General features: G+C 46.5%; 1 protein-coding gene across 1 annotated transcript in view; it reads right to left on the bottom strand.

The window, feature by feature from the left end:
- The window catches only part of LOC103780497 (alpha-actinin-1), a 46139-nt gene extending 41051 nt beyond the window's left edge, over positions 1 to 5088 (bottom strand). Inside the window, exons 1-2 of the mRNA XM_008948185.1 lie at positions 4978 to 5088; positions 110 to 229 (exon numbers count right to left, since the gene is read on the bottom strand). Of these exons, the coding sequence (XP_008946433.1) occupies positions 110 to 229; positions 4978 to 5002 (145 nt within the window). The 5' untranslated portion in view covers positions 5003 to 5088. The remainder of the gene's footprint in view (positions 1 to 109; positions 230 to 4977) is intronic.
- Positions 5089 to 14895: the final 9807 nt, after the last annotated feature.

Raw genomic sequence — 14895 nt, 5'->3', positions numbered from 1 at the left:
TGCTTCTTCCTCAAGGACATGGTGGGGCTAGGGAGGTGACGTGCAGCCGTGAGGGAAAGGCAGTGCCTAAGCACAGCTTGGGGTCACACCACTCAGCTGGTTCCTTTACCTTCTGCTCCAATAGACACTAGTTTGACTCCTTTGCTGGCAATGAAATCCAAGGCCTTGTTCACGTTGGATATTTTGTGCACTCGCATTTTGCCTCTTTCAGGCTTAGCCAAACGTTCACCTAATAGGAAAGAGGGAAAAAAGTATTAGAAAACAATTCTGAACCCTTTGTTCCCTGGTGGGTGTTTCCCCGTGCTGGTAGCTCCCACTGCTCAGCCAGGCAGGGGGTAGACCTCCCTGAATCCTTTCTTGACAGCGAACGCAGAGCAGCCACACTCACCATGAACTACCCCCAGAAAGAATCAGACAGAAAAGTATTTTTTGTTGTTTCCCAGGTAACTTAAAAACAGAGGAACTGCCAGCACTGAGTCCCTTCCAGAGCAGGTTGTATCAGAGGTGAAAAGGTCCTTCAAAACCACATGGAGATAGGCAGTGGAACTAACCTCTGTACCATTAACTGCAGATAAAGGTGCCTGGAAAGCTCACAGACTTCCCTCCCCAACAAAGGCAGGTGAGGAGCTTCCCTCCAGCATTTACAGCACCCAATTTACAAGGCAAATCTCTCCTTCTTGGAACTCCCTACAGTCAGGTAGGAGGATGATCTTTTATCTTGACTTTTCCCCAGCCAGGATACAGACCTCCCTCCTAGCTCTCAAACCTCTTCACCGAATGGCCACGACCGTCTGCATCAGGAAATAAAATCACTTCTTTGGCAAGTGGCTTTATAACTACAAAGACTCATCCCAACTCTCTTCCCTTACCTGTCTGATGTACTTCTAACTCCATGCAGTGGTCTCCTACACAGTGGTATACATTTTAGATGTTTATAATGAGGCAGAGAGAGGGAAGCAGGCTAGATTTAAGGTATGATCAGGTAAATCTCTGATGGAAATGAGTCTTAAAGCAAACGCCAGCTCCTGATGAACAAAGATGGAAGACTGGGGCAAGCACCTTCTTGACCTCATTTATCTAAAAGAGTTGCATTAGGTGCAACCCTCCTTGATAGGTTGCTTGTAACTACACTCACAGCCTGCTTTTACTAACACTAACCCAATAGGCAGAGTAAGCAAAATAAAACTTGGACAGACAAATAGACTTTTCAAAGAAACCTCTGCTAGAAATATGATCAGATGGGCCATCAGGAACCACCAGTATGTGACACAAAACAGCAAAACCATGAACAGGGTGGCTGCTTTCAGATCACAAGCTCCAGAATACAAAAGAGACCTAAACAAAATGCAAGGAGGTTTTGCACTTTCAAAAAAAACCAAAACAGTTATGAGATAATTAAAAAGAGATCAAATGGGCAAGTCTAGGCAAGCAATTAGTCACCTGACCTGTTCAGTTCCAAAAGTCTCCTGCTGTATCTGGAACGTGGATATGTAAGTCAATGCAAGCTGAATCAAAAGCTTTATTTGAGGCTTAAGGGAGAGAAAGAAAAGTATTTTTTAAAGAACTCTTTTTCATACTAAAACTGGATGGCTTGGTTTCCCAACAAAGAAGTGAGGAAAAGCTAAAAGGGAGAAAAATACATTATCTCCATAGCCATGTCCTATAAAGAAAAAAAGTTTTCAAATTAAAAACCTTTAGAAGTGTTTCAGTGATTACTGCGGGCTGGTGTCAGGAGCTCTCAAGCTTAAGGATAAAACCAAATTCACTTGCAAAATGAAACACTGGTGTCTGACATTTCAAATAAAAAGATGTGTTCATGGAACTACCTCCCTTCTAGGATTAAAAAAGAAAAATCTCTTTTGCCTCAATGGAGCTTCAAGTACACATCATGGTGTGTTGTTTTCTTTTTCCATTCAAATAATGCTAGTCATTCAGATTAAAAGTGGAAGCATGTTTTGTGACAGTTTCACAGTGACATTTTTACCTGTAGTTTCACAACAGACTTAAGCAGACTTATGCTGCCAAATGTCAACAAATGGGTTGAGCCAGCTAAAAAATAACCATTTTCTTCAGTTCATCTGACTGTAAACTAGCCTTGCAAAAAAGAAAAATAAAGACAAGAGATTAGGTTTCAGCTGGAACAGCAAGCTGATCCAATTCACCTTGTGGCTGCTTCTGCATTGCCAACATGAGGGAGAGCATCAGAACTGCTCTTCCTGGGGCTGGGGGGGAGCAGGATTGTTCTTTTGGGCAACTTCCAAAGTCCTCAAACCCTCTGGCTATTTCCATGAGACTTAGACTTTACTACAAATTTAGATTTCCAGAGAAAAGCTTCATCTGGTTCCATGCCATGCATTATTAATGATGCAGACTGTTAAAAGGAAGACTGCTAGAAGTATGTTCTACTTTCAGCTATTTGCATCACTGCTTTACTTCTTTATAGACAATGGAGATGGTCTACTCGATTCCATCCCCTGGTTCTCATGTACTAGCCCAAGGCTGTACTTCAAAGCCAAACAATGCAAGGAAGTGTTGGCATAGAACTTGTTTACAGCAAATTTGTTTAGGAAAAATTTCAGTTAGTTGTTCCCCCTGTTTGGTGCAAAAAAACCCACCTCTCTTATAACTGTGTTAAAAGTACTAAATGTGAGCTTAGCCTTTTTCAGTCCTGTAGTGTTATTTTTAAAATGGCTTTGTCAGGGGAAGGAAATGCATGTGGTGAAAAATGAAAGTGTATCTTTTGGGGCAATTTCCAGGGGGAACCCAGTGGTTACTTCCCACCACAGAGGCCAACAGGAGAGGACTTGCAGTGAGGAAGTCCCAGGACCATTTATGGAGCTTCCCCTGTGGCACAGTGGCTGGGCTGGAAGGAGACCCATCAGCAGCCCAGCTCATCACCAGAAGGTACTGGGCCGAGTAAAACTGAGATGCTCTCCTCTTGCAGGACATCACTGCTTCCCACACTCTGGGGAATCATGTTAGATGGGAAAACTGCTTCCCACCTGCCCTAGCTGCCCAGCAGTGACTTGTCCCTCAGGACACATGGGGAGGGTCTGCTCTGAAACAGGTCTGCCACAGTCCCAATGGCACCATCTCCCGTCCTAGGGTCTCCAGCAGCTTCCCTGGTGCAGGCTCCATCCTTGCTCCCATGGCAGTGGAACAGAGGAAGATAGTACTCCCTCACTCTAACCCTCCGCCCCGGGATGGGCAGGTGGAGGAGGTGCTGGGCTCCACACAGCTCTTGGCCAGCCATCACCCTCTTGGTTAGAGGAAAAGATCAGTCTGCCACAGAGCAACCCTGCCCACACCAAATTCTCTGGAAAGGAAACCGCCAATGATGGAAATGAAGTGGGGAAAACAACTGTGCTAAGTTTCTCCTCTTTTGCCACTGCACCCAGGAGAACTGTGGCTCTAGGTCCTGCCATCTCTAAAGAAAGGATGCTCAGTCCTTAGTGTGTGAAGGACCATGGCTCTGGTGGGCTGCAGCCCACAACTTCTCCCCATTCCTTTCCTGCTGGTCATCCAGCAGCAGGCTGCGGGCACAGAGCCACCATGCAGTGGATTGGAAATGCTGTGCCCACCCCACCTGTGCACTCAGAAGCTGTCAGCTTCTTCCCAAACTGAGGAGGTGTTGACAGGCCCTGCCAGTGGGGTCCCAAAGGGACAACAGGAGAGGAGGAGTGGGAGACCAGGCAAAGAAATTAAGCAGTGTGAGATATGAGACCCTGTGCTTTAGTGCAGAGCCTCCTCTGCCCTCGTTCATGCTTCTCTCTCTCCTGTATCTAGATGCCAGTTCAGGGATTAGAACAAAGCCATCAAGGCCCATCTGCCCCAGCGTCAGGCTGCATCCCCTCCTCTGCAAGGGCACATAAGTACAGAAAATGAACCAACAGGGCTCTGCTACCTTGTTTCTCCTAGGCACTGCAGAAGCACTGTGCGTGTTACAAAGCTCTGATAATACTCTGAACTCTGGTCCTTCCAAACCACCAGCCTGGGCAAACCCCTGATGTTTGATCCTATATTCATAAATTCTGAAAAATACCTATACTGACAGCATCTTAGCAAGGGGAGGGAAGGGGGAAAAGGAGAAATGGGGAATAAGTCTGAGTGCTTCTATCATGGCAGTTTTATTGGCAAACACACCAAGAAGGTCAAGAGTACAAGTCACTGAGCTGCTATTACTGGCTCAAAAGCCATCAGAAGAAAGCCTGTGAGCATACAGCCCATCTCATACAAACAGTCTTATCTCCTCTCAATGCCTCCCACAATACTTTACTATGGCATTTATTTCATCAGCACATCAATAGGGATTACTGCTTATATGAAGTAATCCCTGGGAGGTATCTGTCAAGTAGTGGGACACTTGTGATAGGGATTGAAAACAGATCTGACCTAACTTGTTCATGCCACTGGTTTTATTTCAGACTGCATTTTCTGGGATTTTGCTTTTCTCTGGGATTTTTTTTTTCCTCTGAAAGCTTGAGCACTGAGCTCAGATTGAACCTGGAATGGAAAAGTCCAGTCACAGCTGAAACTGAACGACACACAAGATTTACTTGTTTAACTCCCCTCTTCCAATAACTTCCATCCCATTCCCACTGCCATGTGGCTTTGGTACGACTTGCCAGTGCAGCATTCCCACACTCTTCCCAGAGCTGCCCTGTCAGCCCTGCCAAGCAGCAAGAGCTGCTGCCTGAGGCTTCACAGGAGGCTGTGCATTCCTGGCGGGCAGGGGGAAGCCGGGATATGCAATGGGCAGCCTGCACAGCCCAGCAGGCTTGGAGTGCATTCCAAATGCACAGTAATGGTCACTGCTGGAGACAAGAAATTTGTTCTGAATCAGAAAGCAGCTGTTCTTATATTCCAGCAAAATCTGCAGCATTACCTGCTGCCCCTATTCTGCAGGAAAGGGGGAGGACAGATTTCAGAATGGAGATGCTCAGGACATTTAAGAGCACCATACAGAACCTCTCTCACCTGAAATGACTTCCAGAAGTAACATGAGTTTAAGGCCATCCCTGAAATCTTCCTCTATGTTCTCAATCTGTGTCCCAGCCTTGCGGAGGTGAGAATTACACCATGCTGTAAATGTCTAAAACACAGGAAAGAAAAAAAAAAAAAAAAGCAGTCAATAATCTTCCCAGAAGCCAAACAACAGTTCAGAACCCAAGTGGTGCTGTGAAGTAGCACGACATATTTAAATGCTGGTTAGGTTATCATCTTTCCATCTGCTGTCTCTTTGGAGCAGTAAATATCCAAAGAAGTTGCAGGTTGTTCCCATGACAGCTTCTGAGGGAGCCAGTCACTTCATGGCTCCAGCACTTCTGATTTTGTGGGGAGGGCCCCACATTTTATGTTTGGTTTAGAATACCTTGCAACTGACTTTAAAGCATGCTAAGTGCTCAGACTGCTAGGGACTGCCATGCTGTTAGGTGACACATCTTTAACGTAGTATGAAGGAGAATGGAGAACAGCATTCCAGATCTTCTCATCTCTAGACAGGTGATTGAGAAAAGAAAGGACCATTCTTCTACAGCCAGCTGGCTTGGGTTTACTCCATCCCCAGCAAACCCTGCAGCCCTTGGACACTGAGGGACAGCATGCTGAGCTCCTCAGCCACATAAACCACACCCCAGTAGTGTCTACCCCCTACTGCCTCTGTTCTCACTAACTCACTGCTGAGCAGACCTTCAGCCCCTGAGTGACTGTTCCACCTTCCCCAACCCTTATGTGGAGGAGTAAATGCATTCTGAATAATGATGCTATCAGCCATCTCAGCAGAAGAGCAAGTCCTAGAAAGGATAAAAGTAAACATGACTTAGTGACACTACTGCCTAGCACAGTCCCAGCTCCCACTGTTTGAGAGCCTCTGGCAGAAGGACTGTTGCAGCCACCTCTATGATAAAATCACAGCCACTCTGGAGTCAGTGATGTTATGCACCACCACTGGAGTAATGGGACTGAGGTCCAAACTATAACCCAGCCAGGGGCATTCAGGCTAAACAAATCTCTTTTTGGAAATGCCTTCTGACCTCAACTGGTCAGGATAAGAGGATCTCTCATATGAGAGAAATGAATTTCACCACAACTGATGACAAGCCACATTTCCTGTGGTTGCAATCTCTCATCCCATGTTCTGAACAATAGGCATGTGGGGCAGTGAGTCTATCTCATCCAAGATATGTGATAGTAGGGATTATCTCAAAAGAACGTCATGTGAATGGATCTGAAAGAGAGAAGTTAGTGTTAACATTTGATGGTTGAAAGACAAGAAGCAAATTTAAAACACCTCAGACACTGCAGTGTGGCATGGTTTTAAACAGGTGAACCAAAGAGCCCAACCTAGAGATGCAGAAACTGTTTAACACAAAAGTACTGTTTGAAGAGTAACTGACTGCAGCTAGTTCTTTTAAGGTGGACAAGTTTATCCAAGTGCTAATGAATGCACTTCACAGTGTTTAGATAGGACACCAAGTAAACCCTTTCCTTTGTACAAACTGATAACCCCTGAATCACTCGCTGAACAGAAGGGTGAGGTTACTCAAAAAATGAGCAGCTCCACAGCTCAAGGAAAGGGTGTCTTTCTTCCCTCTCCCTCCCAGATGTGCTCCTAGAGCCAATTCAACTCACTGACCCAGCAAAGAACTGTTTGCTTTCTTTGGTAAGGCTAGTCTTCTGCTCAGCAGCGCATGAAGGCAGTTCAGCAGAGTCCAGCAAGCCTCTGCAAGAGAAAATTGGGCATACATGGGCCAAGCAACAGGGTGGAGTGGACCACAGCAGTCATGCTATCTTAGGCTGTAGGGGAACCACAGCAGAAAGGACTCAGCTGACACTAAAGCATGGAATACCAAAAATATAGAAATGCTTCACCAGGGCTTAAACTGTGAGTGGGATTTCAAAAGAAAGATTACCCCAAGTGGCAAAGGGCATCAGGGCTGGTTCTTTCTGTCTGGCAGCTGGGCTTCCTCCACTAACCTGCTCCCATTTGTGCTTACACGACTACGAACAGTGCAGCAGGATGTTCCTTGGGAAAGCTGATGGCTCCCAGGTGCCAGGCTCCCCGGGCCGTGCCCTGGCCTCACTCCCCAGCAGGGCTGTGGGCTGGGGCAGGGGCCAGTGCAGCTGTGAGGACCCCAGTGGCAACGGCCCCTCGGACAGAGCCACGTATTGTGGAGCCTGGGATCTCTTTTTTCAAGAGGGCCTGGTTTCCTTCCACATTTGGAAGCTTTAAAAGAACAGTAAGTCATTAAGCACCTTTTGTTGCTTTTTATTGTTATTCCCCTGAGAAATAAAAGTGGTTTTTTTTTTTCAAATAAGAGCTGTTTTATTTGAAAACAGGCCTTGTATCCTGAAGTACATCCTTTTGGCACTGCTTTCTCCATTCCACTGCCTGCACTGTATTATGTGAGAAGTAGTTCATTTATTTGGCTCCCTTTGGCAGCCAGGCTCCTTCACTCCTCCAGAGGGGCAAATGAGACCACAAATGCTTTCAAATGCTACATTATCATCACCTATCAAAGTGTTAAAGTAAATTATGTTAGGAAGGCTGTGGATGCCCATGAGCCTCCTTCTCATATTTGGAAAGCAGACAAAGCAAGGATACCTAGGGCTAGTGACTGCCCCTGGGTCACATTACAAAATCCGTGTTGAATTGAGGAGGAAGCCTCAAATCAAACTCATAGGCCACAAGGCTGCACTTCTGTTTCTCGTATGAATCCTCTGAAGCCATTTCAATTTGTTTTTTATACCAGCCCAAGGCAGATCACAAAGTTCTGCCTTAAATCATGGATAATCCTGGTATAGCTCAGCTGGGCATCTCTTTGTACTTTTTGAGGATGGAAGAGGGTGACCAGGTCTACATTGCTGAGAAACACAGATGAAATTAAAAGCAAACCACACATTTTCTAAACTTTGCATCATTATAAAGCCTGGCAGGATAACCAGATGAGTATGAGTATTTTTATTGCTACAAGAGTCACCTAGGGCTTGGTGGAAAACCAAGTCCCAGAGCCAGCACCCCAACACCTCTGCTGGAGCCATCTCCACCACATCACTGCCTCAGATATGCTTAAGTGAAATGATTCTGCAGAACTTTGCCATTAGCCATCAGTGGCAGAGCTGACACCTCATCTCCTCAAGGACATGAACCATGAAGGGTTAAACAGACAGAGCCCATGCAGTTCCCACTACACAGCTCCCAGCCATGCAGACATTTTTCTCAAGGCACCCTTCATGTCTTAAACTCCAATAAGCACAATACCATGAGCAGCACAGCAGCACACAGGAACAGCAACAACCAGCAGCCCAGCGTGGCTGCATTAGGCCATTTTATAAGAAAGCAGGATTATGAATGCTTTTAATAATTGTAATGGGAATCACAAACTGTATTCTTCACAGACCAACCCAGAGCAACATCCATCAAATAATAATAATCAGAAAACAGCTTTATGTTGCATTTGTGGCATATATTACACAGGAGTAAAATATCTTCTTACTTCAAAGTAGCAAATTAGAAGGGGATTTGACAGACAGATAGAAGGCTGGAGAAACGTGGCAGAACACTCAAGGGGAGCAAGAGAAGGGAGAGCTGAAATTTTTGCTGTCCGCTGGGGCTTGCAATCCTGGCAGTCGTGTTTGGAGCCATTTTTACTGACTTGGCTTCATACATTTGCACAGGATCCTTTTTGTTATTCTAGGAAACCTACTGCAACCACCCACTCACCCCATCCAGCTCCTGGGCCACACAGCAGCTCCCCCCCACGCCCGAGTCACAGCCAGTCAGGGCTAAGCCCTGCTGGGCTGCCTGTCACCAGCAAACAAGCTTTCCAAAGTGGAAAGGGCTCCTGACAGCAGCTGGCCACCTTTCTGACACAGGCCCAGCCAGAAAAAAACAAACCCAAAGCTCTTGTGTTTGCTGGGGTGAGGTGAGGCTCCCCCTGGTTTGGAGGGTGGCAGGTGGGAAGCACCATCTCCTCAGTTGTGAGCCCAAACCACTGCTCTGAGGCAGCAGATGTGCTTCCTTGCTGCCTGCAGATGCAGAAGCCTGGAGATTATTCTTCTGCTTACCTTTAAAACTCCCTGTCCCAGAGACGAGGAAACAAATACTCTGTTAATCTTGAAGCTTATGGACATTTCACAGAGCTGGAAAACTACTTACTGCTAAATCATAGCACAAAACCATCCCATCAACTGGATTTTCTTCATACAAATTGCAGACCGTAAATATTCTACAGTAACAGCACAAGAGGTGCAAACAGAACTGTGTTTCTTGGCCCTTGGACCTCCCCATATATTGTACTCCTAATTCCATTTTTGGGCCCAGCAGATCTCCAGGACCCTCTGCAGGTCTGCCTCTGGTTCAGGGTCCAATGGAAGATGCTGGATGAAGGAGTGTGTGTTGTGTGTGTGTTCACATGTACGTGTGTGCATCCCTCATTGCTCTCTGTGCCCCCACTCCCACCTCGCCGTGATTTGTAGCTTCCTTTTTCTACACCCCAGCTTCACCAGCGAGATCCCTGACACTCAGGTCAGCTCCTGCTCTTTGTGTGCTGGGTGCTGTACGGACACGACCGTCATATTCTACCACGACCTAACCTGTCAGGTAATAAAAAGAATAACAAGTGTTACTAATAGCAAGCAAATAAGATTAACTGTTCTGCTGCCTCAGCATACGAGGCAGGTGTACTGCTGGGGTAACCTCTGCACGCCTGCCTGCTACCTGTTTTAACCCTTTTTCTGACATGACATGAAAAGTCCCTGCTTCTTCAGAGCTTACTGTATTAACTGTTGCCTGAGCATGAGTTAAAGAAAAACAACAGCCAGGGGATTGCTGGAGGTCCTGCAGCCAAGGCTCTGATGAGACGCTATCCTCAACTAGCTCCTTCCAGGTATCTCCCAGTCCTGCCAGCTGCAACCCCACCTTTGGGGTTCTCCCTGTACAACACGAGCATGCACACATGTGCTCTCTGGTACTCACTGCACTTCCCAAACTTTTGCTTTTGCTCCTGAGAGCCAATAACCTTTCCTCTTCACATCAACCTTTCTGAAGTCAGTACCTTTCTGGTACCAAAGTGGCTCAGACAATGTTCTTGAAACCTGTGGAAGCAGGACAGTGAATCAACATTTTTAAGTTTAAAGAATGCTTCTGCTTGGAAAGCAGCAGTGCTGTGACACCTCTGAAAGAGGACCTAGAGAGCTCTTTGCTGCAAGAAAAGAGTCATAAGGCACTTCACCCACTGAGCAATTTTAGCAATGTAAATGTCAGAGCTACCACAACCACATAAATGACATATATTAAAGAAAATAAATGGGCAGGTTTATCTCTTTGTGGCTGCGACAGTGACATTCCAGCTTTATCTGACCTTTCCAGATGCTCTTTACTTGTCTTCTTGCTAAATCACTCTTCCATGCAGCCCTGCTTTCCACGGGTGAGTATAAACTTTCTGACACAGCCAAGGGACTGCTGTGTTTGTGGAACAGCCCCAGAGAAGCTGTAACTGTGCCAGAGCAGTGCCTCTTGCCTCCTTTCTGACAGGAGAAAGGTCTGGCTTAGGCAAGCAAAGAAAGAATTCACTGGAGTGCTGCCTCGCCAGAACACCACCACCGTGCTCAAAGGGAAGCAGTGTTCATGGCCACCAAGGCACCCTCCTTCCTTGTGTTTATGCTGGCAGACAAATTTTAAGCAAGAATTTCCACACAGCTCTGCTGTTGAGATGTGTCCACGAAGGTCTGGCCCCTGTTAAGAAGGGGCTGGAGCTGCTAGCACACAAATCTCAGCCTAGCAGTGTGGTTTTATGCTGTCTGCACGTGTGCTCTGAAAAGTCAGGTCTCAAACTGGAAGTTATGGGTGCTAGCCCAGGCTTTCTTCCAGTGCTGCAGGGGAAATGACAGAAGGACTCCCTTTGCAGCCACCAGGAAAGAAAGCAGAATGTTCAAACAATACATGATGCACAGCTGGAAAACAAAACCAGTTTACCCAGCTGCAAGAGCTGTGTGCTCAGAGGAGAGCACCTGGGCTTCTGGCCACACAGCCCGGCTACGTTCCCGCCCGGCCCGGGAGCAAACTCCCCACGGTGCCCACCTGTCATATCCATGGCAAGGGCACATCTTACAGGACTCACTACACAGTGCAGGACTGCTCAGACAGACCTGCTAACCCTTGCAACAAATCCTAAGCTCGTCCCATGCTTAAAGGAATTTTACTTAAATGAAGTTATCTGGAACAACAACTGAGGCGCTCAGCTAATAACGACTAATAGTTTATTAAGAGCAGGCAGAACACTGCTGCACACAGAGCTTTTTTTTTAAGCATTAGTATTACTAATAAAGCAGCTCCAGCTGCCCCAAAATGGGATCCTTTCCACCTTGGTGGTGTGGGAGCTGAATATAATGTATTCAGTAAGGAGGATTCTAACTCAGAGTTACCACAAATCCCTCTCTCTTGCTCCTTCAACAGACAGACTAGGCCATCATTAGCTTATTAATCAAAAGTTTGTGGACTGAAAGGCTGGGCAGGCCCTGATACAAATCTCAGCCATCCAGTCCAAGTTTCCCTGCACTCAGCACTAATTCATTACCAGCATTAACCCTCAGGGTCTCACGTGATTTTCCTCTTCCTGGTGCTATTTCTCTCTTGACCTTTTCAGTTCTCTGTGTTTCTTGACACCTTCTCCAAATCCTCCTTTCACACCTTGAAAACACTTGGAAGTATTGCAGGGGTCTCGTGGCTGGCTGCTTGTCACCCTTCCCACACTCACCACAGACTCAAAAGACAGGCAGGGTTGCAGCTTCTCTTCCTGCCCCAGGCTCTGGTATAAGCTGACAAGGAGGTGCTCAGTTAATTATGGAGTAATTACAAAGTAATCCTGGATCCTGTCAAGAAAGGCCATGGCAGAACAAGACAGATCACCAACAGCACTGGTGAAGAAAGCTGGGCTTTGAAAGGGCCCTTCATGAAGTACAACTGTAATCAGATAAACCAAACCAGTCTCCTGGTCCACACTTTCTGTGCCCACGGGCTGCCAGTGGTGGAAGCTTTACACACCTATTGGTGGCTTTCAGCTGCGACGGGGGAAGTGCGGCTCTACGGCCCTCACCTCTGTATACTACACCTCTTGGTTTACTCCTTGGTGTACTTGGAGGTCTGCTAGGATGCCCAAAAATACTCACAAATGTCTGTCTTCTCCCCACAGAGGAGCTGTAGGGATTGGAGTTCCTTTGCAGAAACCTCATCACAAGTCCACGGAGCCACCCAAAGTTCCTTCTGTTTGAAGCTGAATTAAAGAGATTGGCCAACATTTGCCATACCCTCCAATTTAATCCTCTAACATACCTCCACTGCATGCTGCTTTGCATTTGAAGCTACCTAATAATTTTGAGAAGAAGAAACACATTTGATAAATCCTTTCAGCACTCGCCCCTGGAGCCCATTGTCCAGGAGGTAGGGGTGGTTCAAAGAGCTTAGTTTGTGTGGAAGAGTTAAACTGCCAGCAGCTGATCTCTAAAAAGATTACAGGCATGATGGTCAACAAGACCAACGTTGCACAATGAAAAGCTTTGCTTCCCAATGGAGTTGGCCAATTCTCTTAGAAAGGCTGAAGGAATTAAATGGATGTTCAGAAGGAATCATTAGAGACACTGGCAGCACTATTTCACCACCTCCACAAAAAGAACCACTAGCATCAGTGGTAATGGCCTGTTCTGGCTTAATTGCAACCACTGAGTTCCATGCCTGGCTGAAAGACAAATTGCAGCCCATGCTGCTTCTGAAGTACCACGTCCCAAGAATGGGAGGTGTCATTACATTGCACTGTGTGTTCCCAGCATCCACCTAAAGAACTAGTTGGTGGCTGTGTAAGGAATTACTGAGGGTGTAAAGGAAAATGTAAGTTTACTTGCATTTCCCAATTCCAGGGCATGGCCCCTGCAACTCAGAAACACAGAGCTCAGTCACAGCTTCTTAGTCACTTCCCAAAACCTGTCTCTACAGCTCTGGATGAGCACAATGCAGGAAGAGCAGCAGGAAGAGCCCCAGCCCTAACTGTAACTGCATAAGCCAGGCTGGACCCCACTGGAAACATGAGATGCACCACTGAAGCCTCTCCTTGTCCAGAAATGCTCAGAACCATTGCACAGGGAAAATAAACTCCCCTGACAATCAATTCAACTTTTTGGACCACAGCAGTGAATCAGCACATCATTAGCAAGAAAGCACAAGAAGTGTAGGAGTTCTCATTTTTGCTCAGTGCAACACGGCTCCCAGTGCCTTGCATGGTTTTTAATTCTCCTCTCCTGGAAGACAGGACAAAAAAAAAAATCAATAAGAAAGTCAGAGTCTCTTCTGTGCTGGTTTTCCACCGGCATGGTATTAACTGCTTTGGAGTCAGAACAATCCCTTTTATTAGCTAATAAGGGCTGAAGCAGCGAGGGCAGACATCTCAATCCAGCGCACTTCCCGTCCAGCGCAGGGTAAATATTTGTTCTTCTCTACATTTGGGCCTCTGGAGCCCTTAACTCCATTTCAGCTACAGAGCTGCACCATTTCAGGAACAATCTGCTTCTGGCATTTGAAAGCTACTGACCATTAAATCAATGAGTCGGCTGGCATTTTAGTAGATCACAAGCCCTCTTTATCCCAGGGTTACCAGGGAGCACTAGTAGCTAGGAACTTACAAGAAGTCTTCAGACATGCAAAAACCATGCAAAAAAAAATATGCAAGAAGATCAACTGGCTAGAAGTATGGTCTTTGGAGTTTACTGTGAAGCTCAGACTAGCAAGACTCTTCATTATGTTCTTCTCTCTCCTATGAAATCAGCTCATAAATGTCAGCTTGCCTCAAGCTCTCTCGTAACAAAAATTAAACAGAGCTTGTCTCTGCATTTCATATGCCGAGCCTCCCAAATGCTTTATAGCATTCGAAGATACACTGGAAGAAATCATTTTACTGAGCACTATGATGCAGCTATTCATGGCTTAAAAGTGGCAACAAATCACTGAAAGCAAGACTGTTGGGTTTATGGAGGCTGAGCTCCAACTGTTCAGCAGAGGACTGGGCCAGGACACCAGGATGAAAACCTTCATGAGCCGCCTTACGTCCCCAATGGCAGACCTGCCCTCCACATCTCACCCCCAAACTCTCCTGGAGACTCTACCCAGACCCAGTACTGACTGCACACTGAGGTGTCACCCACTTGGTCCCAGGAAGAGGCTGGGGGGCGGGGAAAGACAGCAAACACTTGGTGCTGTAACACAGGATCTGTGCATCTGCTCCAGCCCTGGATTGTCTGGGAGCAGGTGACAAGGGTATAGGAGGCTGCAAGACAGAGAAGTGCCCTCCATCCACTGGATTCACCCTGCTCCACAGGCAGATGTTAACACAACTGCTCCCATGGGGATGGTGAGGCAGCTCTCAGGTTATACCAAGTCCCACTGCTCTGTACAGATGCTGCAAAATTAGCACCAAGAGTTGCTTCGGGCTTTTCAGGCTGCAGAACTTGAATGACTCCAGTTCCAGAAGACAGGTAAAACTCACAATAATTTTTTTTTCTAAGGGATGATGGCAAGTGTCCTGGCTAAAAGAACCTATAGCTGCATTTCTAGTGAGAAAGGAACTCCAAAACAGTATTTGGAATGAAGCCTGAGAGCTCCCTGGCAAGGAGCACAGAATCAGATAGGACGCCTGTATCCAGCAGAGCTTCTGCAACTGCTAAGATCATTTGCTTGATCTGGGATTTATCAAAATTAAGAAGCTAGGTCCTGCGAAAAGATGACTGTGATGCACACGTACTACCAAAGAAAGGGCCCTGAAGATGGAGAGGGATCTTACTGTGCTAGGGACTACAGAGGCACAGGGTGAAAAGCTGCTCTGTGCTCCAGAACACATTCAACAAGAGACT

The sequence above is a fragment of the Merops nubicus genome, unplaced genomic scaffold (assembly GCF_000691845.1).
Source record: "Merops nubicus isolate BGI_N331 unplaced genomic scaffold, ASM69184v1 scaffold15709, whole genome shotgun sequence".
Taxonomy (NCBI): domain Eukaryota; kingdom Metazoa; phylum Chordata; class Aves; order Coraciiformes; family Meropidae; genus Merops; species Merops nubicus.
The sequence above is the reverse complement of the archived record's forward strand: the minus strand, read 5'-3'. Positions and strand labels throughout refer to the sequence as shown.